General features: G+C 43.9%; 1 protein-coding gene across 3 annotated transcripts in view; it reads right to left on the bottom strand.

Moving 5' to 3' along the window:
* Positions 1–7202, bottom strand: part of ROCK2 (Rho associated coiled-coil containing protein kinase 2) — a 163546-nt gene extending 156344 nt beyond the window's left edge. For 2 of the 3 annotated variants that reach the window (XM_073336009.2, XM_073336010.2), the window contains exon 1: positions 6392–7129. In XM_073336009.2, coding sequence (XP_073192110.1) covers positions 6392–6538 — 147 coding nt within the window. In that variant the 5' untranslated portion in view covers positions 6539–7129. The other variant, XM_073336011.2, reaches the window with a different exon arrangement.
* Between the last annotated feature and the right edge of the window lie 5667 nt (positions 7203–12869).

Below are 12869 nucleotides of genomic sequence, written 5' to 3'. Positions count from 1 at the left end.
ACAGCTTAAACAAAGTTTGAGTAGGAATATAAAATTTAATCCATGATTCTTTTTTCTTTATCATGTAATCTATTTCTTAGGACTCAACCATTTACATCCTTAAAATATACAGACAGCTTCTCCATGCAAGTGGTATGGTTACAGTTACTTTCTACAGATGAAACACTGGCAAGCCACAATAGGTATTAAGAGAACAATGGAGATAAGTTTTTTTTTTTAAATGTAAGCAAAGTTTTGAATTTAGTAGATTGGAAACCTTCAGCTAACAATGAGACCAATTATTTATGATACGTATTGTATTAATAATAGGTTAGTAGCTAACAAAAGAATATTCCATTATTCAAAACATGAAGTTATATTTACTATACACAGGTTTTTTTATGAATACATACATTCATCCTCCACTTGGTGGGAGGAAGGTTGAGCATAAGCAAGACACCTTAAATTTATATCAATCTACATTTTTAATATATAAAAAAATGTAGTTAATTCACAGAACTGTATAGTTCATTTTTCCTTAAGGGTGCTAATTAAGGACCCAATCTTGTACACTGATTCATGCTGATCTTTACAGCAGACAGTCCCTGTGCGGAAGTCAATAGGGCTGCACAAGGGCCCACCCACATAGATGAGTTTGCAGCAACAAGACCTAAAGAAGTAGAACTTGTTGGAACGTTTTTGCCAAAATGGAAAGTTTTGTTTCTGTTCCAATGCAGAACAAAAACAGATTTTCAAACCAAGAAAGCTGCAATGAAACAGAATTGTCATCCTCCAGTCAGCTCTACTAGGAAGACTGCCGTTAAGACTGTTTGCAAATGATGAACGAGCAACAAAAGTCAAGCAGTTCTATTGCTATAAAAGCTTATTTTTTTCTGCTACTTTTGCTCCTTAATCAAACTTCTGGAATCATAAAGATTAAAAAAAAAAAGCAGGTGGGGAGGGATTTTGGATCCCTCATGTTGACTAGGGGCTAGTCTACACTAGAAGTGCTACATTAGTGCGACTGCACTGCTGTAGCATGTCTGATGAAGACACTCTATGTAATAATCCACCTCCACAAGAGGCAGTAGAGAGCTTCTCCCGGGGACATAGCACTGTCCACATGGGCACTTAGGTCAGTGTAATTTACGCCGATCGGGGGGGTGGGCTTATTCATACACCTGAGTCATGTAAGTTATACTGAAGTAAGTAGTAGTGTAGACTTGGCCTAATTCTTGCAAGTTCTATTCACTGTCTTACCAAGAACTGCATGAAACAAACGGCCTCTCCACAGACAAACGATTATTTGGTCTTCTCACTAGTTTATTGCCCTAACTCTCCAGATCAGAACTAATGGCATGTTCACTGAGCTCTTCCCGGTGTTTGACTGTGCAAATTAATAAATGATGGACTAATATTACTCATTCAGAATTATGTAGCAGAAAATACATGCCAATCAGACGGCTTTTCTGTTAGAAGAGAAAATGGGAATTGATTCTAAAGTTTTACTTATTAAAGCCCCTCTCCTGCAAACTAATCCATGTGACGCTTATGCATCCGATGAAGTGAGCTGTAGCTCACGAAAGCTTATGCTCAAATAAATAGGTTAGTCTCTAAGGTGCCACAAGTACTCCTTTTCTTTTTGCGAATACAGACTAACACGGCTGCTACTCTGAAACTAAAATATTAGAATGTCATGTGTGCTAAACTGATAGAGTTGAATCAGGGGAGGGACCTAGCTTCAACCCTTCAGTCTACACTGCCTTGTCTGCACTAGATTTTTAGAACATGTTAAGTATTAGCAAACACTTATCAATACACTTTTAAATCCTAATAAAGACAAACCCATTGAGTGATACAACTGTTACATAAATGAAGTGTATAATACTGGCATATAATGAAGCATGAGTTAAACAGATTAAGAACTATCTGACAGATGTAAAAAAGCAGCTATCAATGGGGAATCATCACTGAATAGCGGTATCTCTAGTAGGGTTCTAAAGGGATCAGTACTACACACCTGACACTATTCAACATTTTTATCAATCATCTGGAAGTAAATATATAATCACTTCCAATACATTTGTGAATGACAGACTGACAGAACAGTAAACAATGATGAGACCTACAGAGCAATATGCATCACTTAGTAAGCTGGGCCCATTCAAACAGAACATGTTTTAATACATCCAAACATTAGGTCACGCATCTAAAAGGGAAAAAACGCAGGCCGTACCTATGGAATAGATGACTATGTACTGGGAAACAGTGATTCTGAAAAAGTAGGGGGTCACAGCAGAAAAGCAACTCAACATGAGCTTGCACCTTAAAGACTTATTTATTTCAGCATAAGCTTTCATGGGTAAAAAACCCACTTCTTCAGATTCAGGTTTGTTTACCCACGAAAGCTTATGCTCAAATAAATCCGTTAGTCTTTAAGGTGCAACGGGACTCCTCATTGTTTTTATGTCTGTCTATGGCATCACTGAGACCAATACTAGAATACTGTGTACATCTCTGGTGTGCATATTTTAAAAAGGACCTTGAAAAATTGGAGAGGGTGCAGACAAGAGGCACAACAATAATTTGATGGCTGGAGAAAATGCCCTAAGCGTGAGACTTAAAGAGCTCAATGTGTTCAGTTTATCATAAAGAAGACAAAGCTGACTTGATTGCAGTATGTAAGTATCTTCACAGGGAAAAAATATAGGGTACTATAGGACTCGTCAGTATTGTAGAGAAAGGCATAACAAAAACCAATGGCTGGAAGCTAAAGCCAGACAAATTAGAAATAAGGCACATTTAACTAACAAAAACAGTGCGGGTGATTAACCATTAGAACAAACTATCAAGGGAAGCGGTGAATTCTCCATCTCTTGATATCTTCAGATCAGACTGGATGTCTTTTTAGAAGATATGCTACCATCAAACAAGATACTGGGCTCAATAAAGAGGTAGCTGGTTGAAATTTAACGGCCTCTGATGTACAGGAGGCCAGACTAGAGGGCCTTAAACGCTATGCATCTACATACTGGGCTCCTTAGGCTCTACTGATCAACATTTAGCCATGTTCCAGACTGCACACTGCAAAAATCTCTTCACTTATAAATTACTGAATAGAATAGCCTGTGCTAAGCAGTGGAACTGATATCTCAAGAAAGATAATCCTTACCTCATCTTTTCAATTCTTTCAAATTTGCACCATGTGCTGCAGATTAAAACTATTATTTTCCCCCTCTCTACAGCTTACAGAAAATAAGATACACACACAAAATGCAGAACAACAGCTGTTTTATGACTTATTAGATGTACAGTATTAGGAAACAGATTCCACTTCAGATTCCATTCTATAGTTTATGTTTTAAACTCTTCCTATTCAGACAATGATCAGTTACCATTTCATCAACCTAAAAATAATGTAACTTTTTTTTTGTAATGTAACTAGTTTCCCCATCCCCAATATCTACCACTGTATTTCCACTTTAAGTACATTTCTACTTTCAGCACAAATCGCCCTAACTAGCTGTTTATAAAGAAACCTTCCTCTCTACTTAAATGTGAGGTTTTCATATGCAGTACATCATATTCAATCTAGGAGAAAACAAGCATGGAACACCAGGCTAACCTTCACAAAGCTACACTATCAAGCTCTAAGAGTAAAAATATCTGTAGGATAATTACTACAGCTTTCACATACTACAACAACAACAACAAAATTCTTTAGTAACTGATTATTTTAGACGTATAAAACAGAGACGATCAAATTTTACTATTTTGCGTATACGCATTATACAATTTTATCCATTGTTATTCATTCCAAACAATATTTAAGTTGTATCTATTCTAGAAAGAGGGAGTGCATGTGACAAAATTATGCCCTTTACTATAAAAAATAAGCACTAATAATCTACTCAATAAACCTCTTACCTTGTTCTGTGATGTCTCATTTATTGCATAAGGTGATCTAACCACAATATACTGGTGTAAGTTTACAAAATGTATAAGCTATGCTAAACTACTGTCAAGCAGACACTGGTCTTAATTTTGCATCATGTGATTTTTATTCAAGATCACATTAACAACTGCACTTTTACAATATCTACCCTCCCAAGCCCAAGGACAAAAAATAATGAGTTTAAAAGCTGAAAATAAAGTGTGAAAAAAAATCAGCCAGCATTAAGTATTAACCTGATGAGTTTTTCAGATCTGCTGTACTATTTTAAACTACTCTTTCTGGCCATAGGTCAAAGTTTTCCGAATGAAATACCGACATGAAAATGCTGGGAGTGAAGCCCAGAGGCAGCTCTCTTTGCTTTGGCCTAGGTTAAACCCTATCAGGGCCCAGCAAAATCAGTAGCACTATTTCCCACCCTCTCCATCAAGTATCACGGGTGACAGTAACCTCTGAGTATCCATGACAGGAATAGCACAACTAGATCCATGAAAAGAACTTAATACACATTACAGGGGATCCCTGCATCCTTCCCCCTCCCCACCCCCCAGCACAGACACACACACACTGTTCAGTCAGTTCCTGCACTTTGGCCAAACAGGACTGAGTCATTTTTGCAAACGACTCCCATGGCCTCTCAGAATAAGTGTCTGCAATGAACAACTCTTGGAACAGAGAAAGAAAAAAAATTCAAACCTTTCACTCAGGCTGCAGGTACTAGGACTTCTCTGCCACAGAACACCGTTCTGACAGAGAAGACCTGATGCCTGGTAAAAGCACTGAGACTCCCCCTACCATCTTTCTAGGGCTTACATCAGAGGTGGGCAAACTCCGGCCCACGGGACCATCCCGCCCGGTCCCTGAGCTCCCAGCCGGGGAAGCTAGCCCCCGGCCCCTCCCCTACTGTTCCCCCTCCCGCACAGCCTCTGCACGACGCCACTCTTGCCAGGCAGTGCAGTGGTGTGGCTGGCTCCGGCATGGTAAGGGGGTGGGCAGTCCTGGGGGGCAGTCAGGGGACAGGGAGCAAGGGGTGGTTGGATAGGGCGGAGGTTTGGGGGGGCAGTTAGGGGACAGGGGACCAGTTGGATAGGCTCGGGAGTCCCAGGAGGCCTGTCAGAGGCAGAGGTGTGGATAGGGGTCAGAGCAGTCAGAGGACAGGAGGGGTTGGATAGGGGTGGGGGGTTCCAGGGGGCGGTTAGGGGTGGGGGGGGTCACGGAAGGGGGCGGTCAGGGCACAAGGAGCAGGGGTGTTGGATGGGTAGGGGGTTCAGAGATGGGCAGTCAGGGGGTGAGAAGTGGGAGAGGGTGGATAGGGGGCAGGGGCCAGGTTGTTTGGGGAGGTACAACCTTCCCTACCCGGCCCTCCATACAATTTTACAACCCCAACGTGGCCCTCAGGCCAAAAAGTTTGCCGACCCCTGGCTTCCATGTTTCAGATGAGGAGATCACACTCCCTTTCCACTCCTTCTTGGAGGCATGGGTTTCCCCGGAAAGAAAACAGCACTTCATACTCAAACAGGAAAAAAATGCTATATTACAAAAGGCAGAGAGAAATCTCTTCACCCCAAGAGGAAATAAGTGTCCCTGTTATATCCCCAAGATACATTTATTTCCTAGACATGTTCTTTTCCTGCAGCGTTTCTACATCATGCTCCGGGCCACAAGTCTCATCTTTAACTTCACAGTAATTGAGTGTGGTTTAATTTGGGGGCCCCAAGAAGGAGGTGGCACACACCTGGACTCTACATAGGAGAAAAACGTATTTGCTTCCAATTCTCAAAATAATCTTAGAGTCCATGCTTGGTAGGAGATTAAGTAAATTAAGTGCAAATAAAGCTAAGGGAAAGGAGCTCTCTGCCCACATCCAAAGGCATTTCCCTCATCATCCAAGAAAGAAGCCCTCTCAGCCAGTCAAGCAGGAAGCACTCCACAGCCCCCCACCCCCAACACAAACACACAAAGTTCACTGGGGGGCGGGTGAGAGTTGTTCTCTACCATCCCGCTCCTGCCCAACGCCAGCCATCAAGAAGAGCACATTTTCACCATCATGGCCTTCCCTCATTATCCCAAAGGGGGATCGCACCAACACCCTCCCAAATTCATTCACAGGGAGAACACTCACCATCCCTTTCAAAGTCATCAAGCGAGAGCTCCCCCCAACCCACCCATCGGGAAGTACTCTCTCTCTCTCTTTTCCCATTCCTTCCCCCACCCACGTACCCACCCACCCACAGAGACACAACCCCTCAGCCAAGGGGGCTGTAGGTATGCACCCGCTGAGGGGGACATCTACCAAAAACCCATCCACGTCTGAGTGAACCGTTGCCCTCCGAACAAGCCAAGGGGAGCGCTGTTTATCACCCCGCCCAGCCAGTCCGTCCGTCCGTCCATCGATCGATCCAGCCCTGGGAGGGGGAAGCTCCAAAGGCCCCTATTGTGCCCGGGGTGGGTCTAACTCACCAGCAAACTTTCCACATTGACTGGGGACCGAGGGTCTCGGATCATGGACTCCAGCTTCCTCTGGCGGCTCGTGGTCACCCCCTCCCCGGGCTCCAGAGGCGCAGGCGGGGGGAGAGCGGACATCTTCGCCGTCTGAAGCTGGCTCATCCTCCCCCTCCCCGCGGGGCTGTGGAGCTGCCGGGCAGGAGGAGATCACTCTGTAGCCGGCCCCGGTGTCCGCTCCGGGGCCTAGCGCTGCGGAGAAGCCGGGGGCTCCCGGCCGGGCCTGGGCCCTGTCTCAGGAGCAGAGGGGACGCTCCCCGACTGGGCGCTGCGGAGGCTGCTCCGCCCCTGGGCACCGCTCAGCTGCAAACGCATGAACAGCCCGGAGCGGCAGCCGGGGCTGGGGGGAGAGAGATTCCCGGGGCGGCCCCGACTCCCCCCCCGCTCAGGGCGGCTCTGGACGGACACCGAGTCACTGCCGGGTCCCGGGCACCAGCCTGGCCATTGCACCAGCCAAACACCCGCCGCGGCGGAGGGAAAGCGGCGGGCGGCGCTGGAGGCCGGCTCCCCTCCTCCTCCGGCGGCGGCTGGGCGGGAGAAGCGGCTCCCAGCGGCGGCGGGAGGCTCGCTGCTGCCCCTCTCTCGCCGTGTCACTCAGTCCATGGGGCGGCCGCCGCCCGCAGCGAGTCACTGTCCCTGCCGCTGCCTCCCGCCGCCCCCATTCTCCGCTCCCGCCCCTCAGCCTGACACCCAGCAGCCGGCCTCCCTTACCCACAAGCCTCCGCTCCGAGCTGCCGGACACGCCGCCCCGCGCCCTGGGCGCATAGCTCCGCGCTCGCTCATTGCCTAACTATACCCCTCAGCGCAGCTGGCGGGGCGGGGAGTGGCGCCGAGCGGCGGCCCGGGGACCGCGCTGTGTCACCCCCCCCCCCCCTCCCGGCTGCTGCAGGGACACGCCGTCACCCCCCAAAGCGGGCACTGAGCAGCTTGCCCCGCCGCCTCCGGCTGCCCTCAGCCCGGCCAAAATAGCAGGGTGACCCGCCCTGTCGTTATCGCCTCCTCCTGAGTCAGCGCGTGAAGGAGAGCGGCGAACCCAGCACGTGGAGGGGTCTGTGAGGGGGGCACAAGCTTCCCATCCTCAGTGTTGTATGTATGTATGTACCAACTGGTCCTATAAAGCCCTAGACATGTTGTATAATAATTGGGTGGTGACTCCAAACCAGCCCCCCCCCCTTCACTGCAACCCAAGGTGCAGCTCTAGAACCCCCTGTGCACCTGGGGGTTGACCTGGAGCTGAGGGCTTCCAAACTGCATGGATGTTAAGAACCCAAGAGCTGCTGTAGTGGGTTGGACCAAGGGTCCATCTAGCCCAGTATCCTGTTTTCCTACAGTGGCCGGTATCAGATGCTTAAGAGGGGATGAACAGAACAGGCAATCATCAGGTGATCCATCCTCTGTCACCCACTTCCAGTTCCTAGCAAACAGGCTAGGGACACTCAGAGCATGTGGTTGTATCCCTGACCACCTTGACCAGTAACCATTGATGGACCTATCTTCTGTGAACTTATCTGATTCTGTTTCAAACCCATACTTTTGGCCTTCACAGTATCCCATTGTAGCAAGTTCCACAGGCTGACCATGTGTTGTGTGAAGAAGTACTTCCTTGTGTTTGTTTTAAACCTGTTGTCTATTAATTTCATCAGGTGAGCCTTAGTTCTTGTGTTATGTGAAGAGATAAATAATTCTTCCCTATGAATTTGTTCATACCAGTCATGATTTTATAGACCTCTCTCATATCCCCCCTTAGTCATCTCTTTTCTAAGAGCTCTCCCGTCAGCTTAATTACTCCAGTCCCCACAAGTGGCAGTAGCTATGTTGGTGGGAAAAGCTGTCCTGCCAACATAGTGCTGTCCGCACCGGTGCTTAAGTCAGCGTAAGGTATGTCACTCAGTGGGGTGGCTAAGTCACACCCCTGAGCGATATAATTTATCTCGACTTAAGCTGTAGTGTAGCCATAGCCTAAGAGTAAATCTCTTCCATGTCAGAGACAGAACCTTCTCCACAGGTAATCTGAGACTGTGGAATGAACTTCCCTCGGAACTAAGAACTATCACAAACCTCACCACTTTCCACTTCCGTGTGCAAGGCACATTTCTTTTACTTTGCCTTCTCTATTATAAACTCCGAGCAACAGGTATATGTAACCAAAACAAAACAAAACCTTATCAAAACAAGATACTCCTCTCCATACACTTCTTCCACCAGGGAAGGATAAGAGAACAAATGCGACAGATGTGTAATCATGTTGCTTAATGCAGTATTTAAAGGTTCTTACAATAATGAGCATAGTATAAAAATCTAAAGAGAATGTGAGTAGGCTGAGCCAGAATGTGCTGGGAACTGAACAACCACAAACTGGGGGGAAGTTTGGGACTGCTGGCCTACTATTTATTTGTATTGTGTTAGCATCTTGAGGCCACAAATCGAGGATTGTCCCCATTGCACTAGGTAGGCACTGCATACACATAAAATGACAGTCCATGCCCCTGAGAACTTATAATCTATGTATAAGATGAGAGAAAACAGAGAGGGGAGCACAAGATAATAGTAAGATGATTGTGATCAATCATATAAGCAGTGGTCACAGCAGACCAGGTGCCTAATCATTGTCAAATATTTTGTAGTCATCATGGTATAGGTGGGTTTTAAAAGCGGTTGTGGCCTTGCAGATTTTTACAGAGTGCTTCTCCCCATGTATAAGAGTGAGTGTGGGAGAAAGCACGAAGGTGTTCATTGGGAAATTTGACAGATGGGCACTCTGGGTTGGCATCCTGGACATAGCAAAGGCAGGAGTTGTTGTTTCCACAGTGTGTTAGATAAGAGAGTAAAGTAAGGGATGGAATAGTTGGTGAAGAACCTTAAAATTGAAGACCAGTAGCTTGTGTACTATAAGGGGAGGCAATGGATGAGTTCAAAGAGGGGGGTGATGTGGCAAGTGAGAAAGATGATTTTTGCAGCAGCATTTTGTATGAATTTAAGATGGCATTAGACGAGAAAAGAAGAGGTTATAGTCAGGAAGCAAGATAATGAGGGCCTGGCAAAGAGTTTTAGCTATGTGGGTAGAAAGGAAATACTGGATCTTACAGATGATGTGTAGGAAGAAGTGGCAAGATTTAGACGCAGCCTGGATGCATTAGATCTAGAGGAAGGGACAAAATAAAGACTAAACTGATATTACTGTCATGAGTGTCAGTGGTCACAGTGACTGAGAAAGGTCGAAGAACTTAGTGGGGAAAGATCAAAAGTCTAGTTTTGGTCATGCTGAGCTTGGGTTGACAGCTGGGTATCCATGAAATGATGTCAGAAAGACAGGCTAATATTTTAATTTAGACAGGAGACAGGTCCAGAGTGGACGAGTAGATCTGTGAGTCGCTTGCATGGTTTTGAATAAGATCACCCCATACAATATTCTAAGTCAGAGCCCTGGAGCCAAACAATCCCAGATTATGCGGAAGTTCAGATCTGAATTTCACAGCTAGACTCTATAGTAAACTGATCAAAACCCTGAATCTGACACGCACAAAAACCTCTGAACTTTGTGGAAGACCAAAATCCAAATTACATGGTTGAAGCCTGTATGTAATTGTAACACCTTTATAATATTGTGAAAGAGTTCCTTGAGGAAGTGTGTGAAAAAATATTTATTGAAATATGTATTATTATTTTATTATTAATAATATTTTATTATTTAATGATATATTGGAGTAATGCCCACTCCGCATTACCATTGTTCTGGGTACTGTTCAGAAACACGTGAGAAGATATAGACTCTACCTCAAAGAGCTTTAAATCTAATTTGAGACAAGACACAACCAGTAGGTGTGACAAGTAGGACTGAAGGGGTTGGAGGAATAATGGGGTAACTATAATAAGTTACCTAGGTTTAGCTGTTCAATAGCTTGATAGTTCTAAATCACCTGAAAGATTTTTTTAATAAATAAATCGGCTATTCCCAACTACTACACAGCCTAGTCATAATTGGTTGGCTGATTTCCGGTACATCGTATCAGATTTCCATCACATCAGAAATGTATTTTAAGAAGGGATTTAACATTAGTTGAACAAAAGACTAAAAATGTATTGTAGGGAACAAGTCTGTAATAGTTAGTATAGAGCATCAGAAGCCTGATCCAGTGCCCATTAAACTCAATGGGAATATTTCTGTTGACTTCAGTGGCCTTTGAATCATGCCCCAGACTGAGAGTCAAGACCCTGGACTCTCTTCTGAGCATTCATAGGGTATGTCTACACAGCAAGCTGCAGCCCACAGCAGTGAGTCTTAGAGCCTGGGTCTACAGACTCAGGCTTGCAGGGCACACATTATGGCACTAAAAATAACTGTGCACCTGTTCAAGCTCAGGTTGGTTTTTGAAGCCTAACCCCCTTGCTAGGCTTCAGGACCCAAGCCCAAATATCTACACAGATATTTTTAGCCCGTAGTGTCAGCCCAAGTCTGTAGACCCAGGCTGTGAGACTCGCTGCCACAGGCTGCTGCTTGCTATGTAGACATACCCACCTTGACTTCGGGCAAGTTGCATATCTGTGCCTCTGTTTCCTTACACTTATTAATTTTTGTAAAGAACTTTGAGATCTATAGATGAAAAGCACTTTACAAATGCTAAGTCTTCTTATTTTTCACTTTCTCTAACTTTTATGATTCTGTCACATTTAAGGTAACATTTAAACTCATCATAACAAAGAAATTCTTGGCCAAGCATGACAAAGCCTGTTTTGAATATCGTTTAGTTATAGTCTGAAAAGTGACTGTGTAGAAACGGTACCTTCTTGAAGTTCTTACTCAATACATCTGTTCCATCTGCGTTCAGGTCATATCTGTTTACTGACAAAGTAAATTTTACTACCGTTAGAATTGAAGAGTCAGTATAGCAATGGTAGAGTGATCTGAAATCTCTTCTGGCTTATGAATAATCAACAAAAGCATCACCTAAGTTCCAACTGCAGAATCTTTACTGTTGGTTATAAGTGACAGAAAGGACATATTTCAGAGTGGGAGTCATGTTAGTCTGTATCAGCAAAAACAACGAGGAGTCCTTGTGGCACCTTAGAGACTAACAAATTTATTTGGGCATAAGCATTTGTGGGCTAAAACCCACTTTGTCGGATGAAGTCCTGTTCATCAGGACATAGTTTGACTGTCAGATCCCAGCATGAGTTCGCAGGGCTGGCAATCAGAAAAATTTTCTTTAGACATGTAAGTGGAGTAAATTTTATATGAATATAATTAAGAAAAAAGTATATTCTGTTTTTCTACTTTTCTAACTAAAATAATAAGACTTATTAGGTACATAGTGCTTTTCAGCCATAGATCTCAAAATACTTTACAAAGGAGGTAAGTATTATCCCCATTTTAGAGATGGGGAAACTGAGGCACAAGGAGGCAAAGTGACTTGATCACCCAGGTGACAGAGTTGGAAATAGAACCTAGGTTTTCTAAGTTCCAGTCCAGTGCTCTATCCCATTTTAAAAGGACACAGAGGAAAATAATTTGGCCTAACATTTAGATTTTATAAAAACTGACTTTACAAATACTGTAGATACGTTTGTCATGAAACATTTTTTCAAATAGTTAAAAACATTCACCTGCAGTGCTTGAAACCCAAACATTGCAGCACTGAGAAACTGAAAGTGAAACTAGTTGTAACAAAATTGAAACAGACTTCACTAATTTTCATTGTTCACACTAAAATAAATATGAAAAAGTAAACAAAGAGCATAGGGTTAAGTAAATAGACTTTTAAAAGTTATTTTACTTTTACTAATCATAGGTGTTATTAGTAAACTGGAAAAAGATATTTATTTACAATACATTACAAGTCAACAGTGTCCTTTTTAAGTATAGCAACTTATGCAGTCTTGTCATGTCCCACAAAACTGAGTCAATATAGAAACTATATTTTTAATTAATAGTTTGCAATGCATTTTACATAGATACAAAATTATATAAATAATTAAAGAAGAGGGAATGCATCTTCCCAGAACGAAAGAAAGGGAGGGGAAGAAACTGGCAGTGAGAAGAAGAAAGAAGAAGTGAAGGAGAAAGGTGATCCATAGTGTGTTCAGCAAATGCAGAGCATGTAAAGTGGAAGTATGATACAGACATGAATTAGTTATAAAGATGTTATTGTATGATCACGATCTATAATTTCAATTTTTCTCGGCTAGCCGTTCTCAGCATTCCCAACCTAGAATCCCCATGGACACGCACACTGAGCCGCCCATGGAAACAATACATCCACTGCTAACAAAGCCAGGCCTTGTGCTCACTATGCCCTTTCCAATAAGCATGCATACACCTAGCCCTGATTTCCTTAATTTGAGGGCTCAGAAAGGATGGTGTTAAGTGCAGTAATGAATCAGATACCCCTGTGAGTGGAGATACCTAGAGGATCAAATTTTCAGCACTGTTGATAACATT

This window comes from Lepidochelys kempii, chromosome 3 (genome assembly GCF_965140285.1).
Source record: "Lepidochelys kempii isolate rLepKem1 chromosome 3, rLepKem1.hap1, whole genome shotgun sequence".
Classification (NCBI taxonomy): Eukaryota; Metazoa; Chordata; order Testudines; family Cheloniidae; genus Lepidochelys; species Lepidochelys kempii.
Note: the sequence above shows the minus strand (reverse complement) of the source record. Positions and strands in the feature narration are given on the sequence as shown.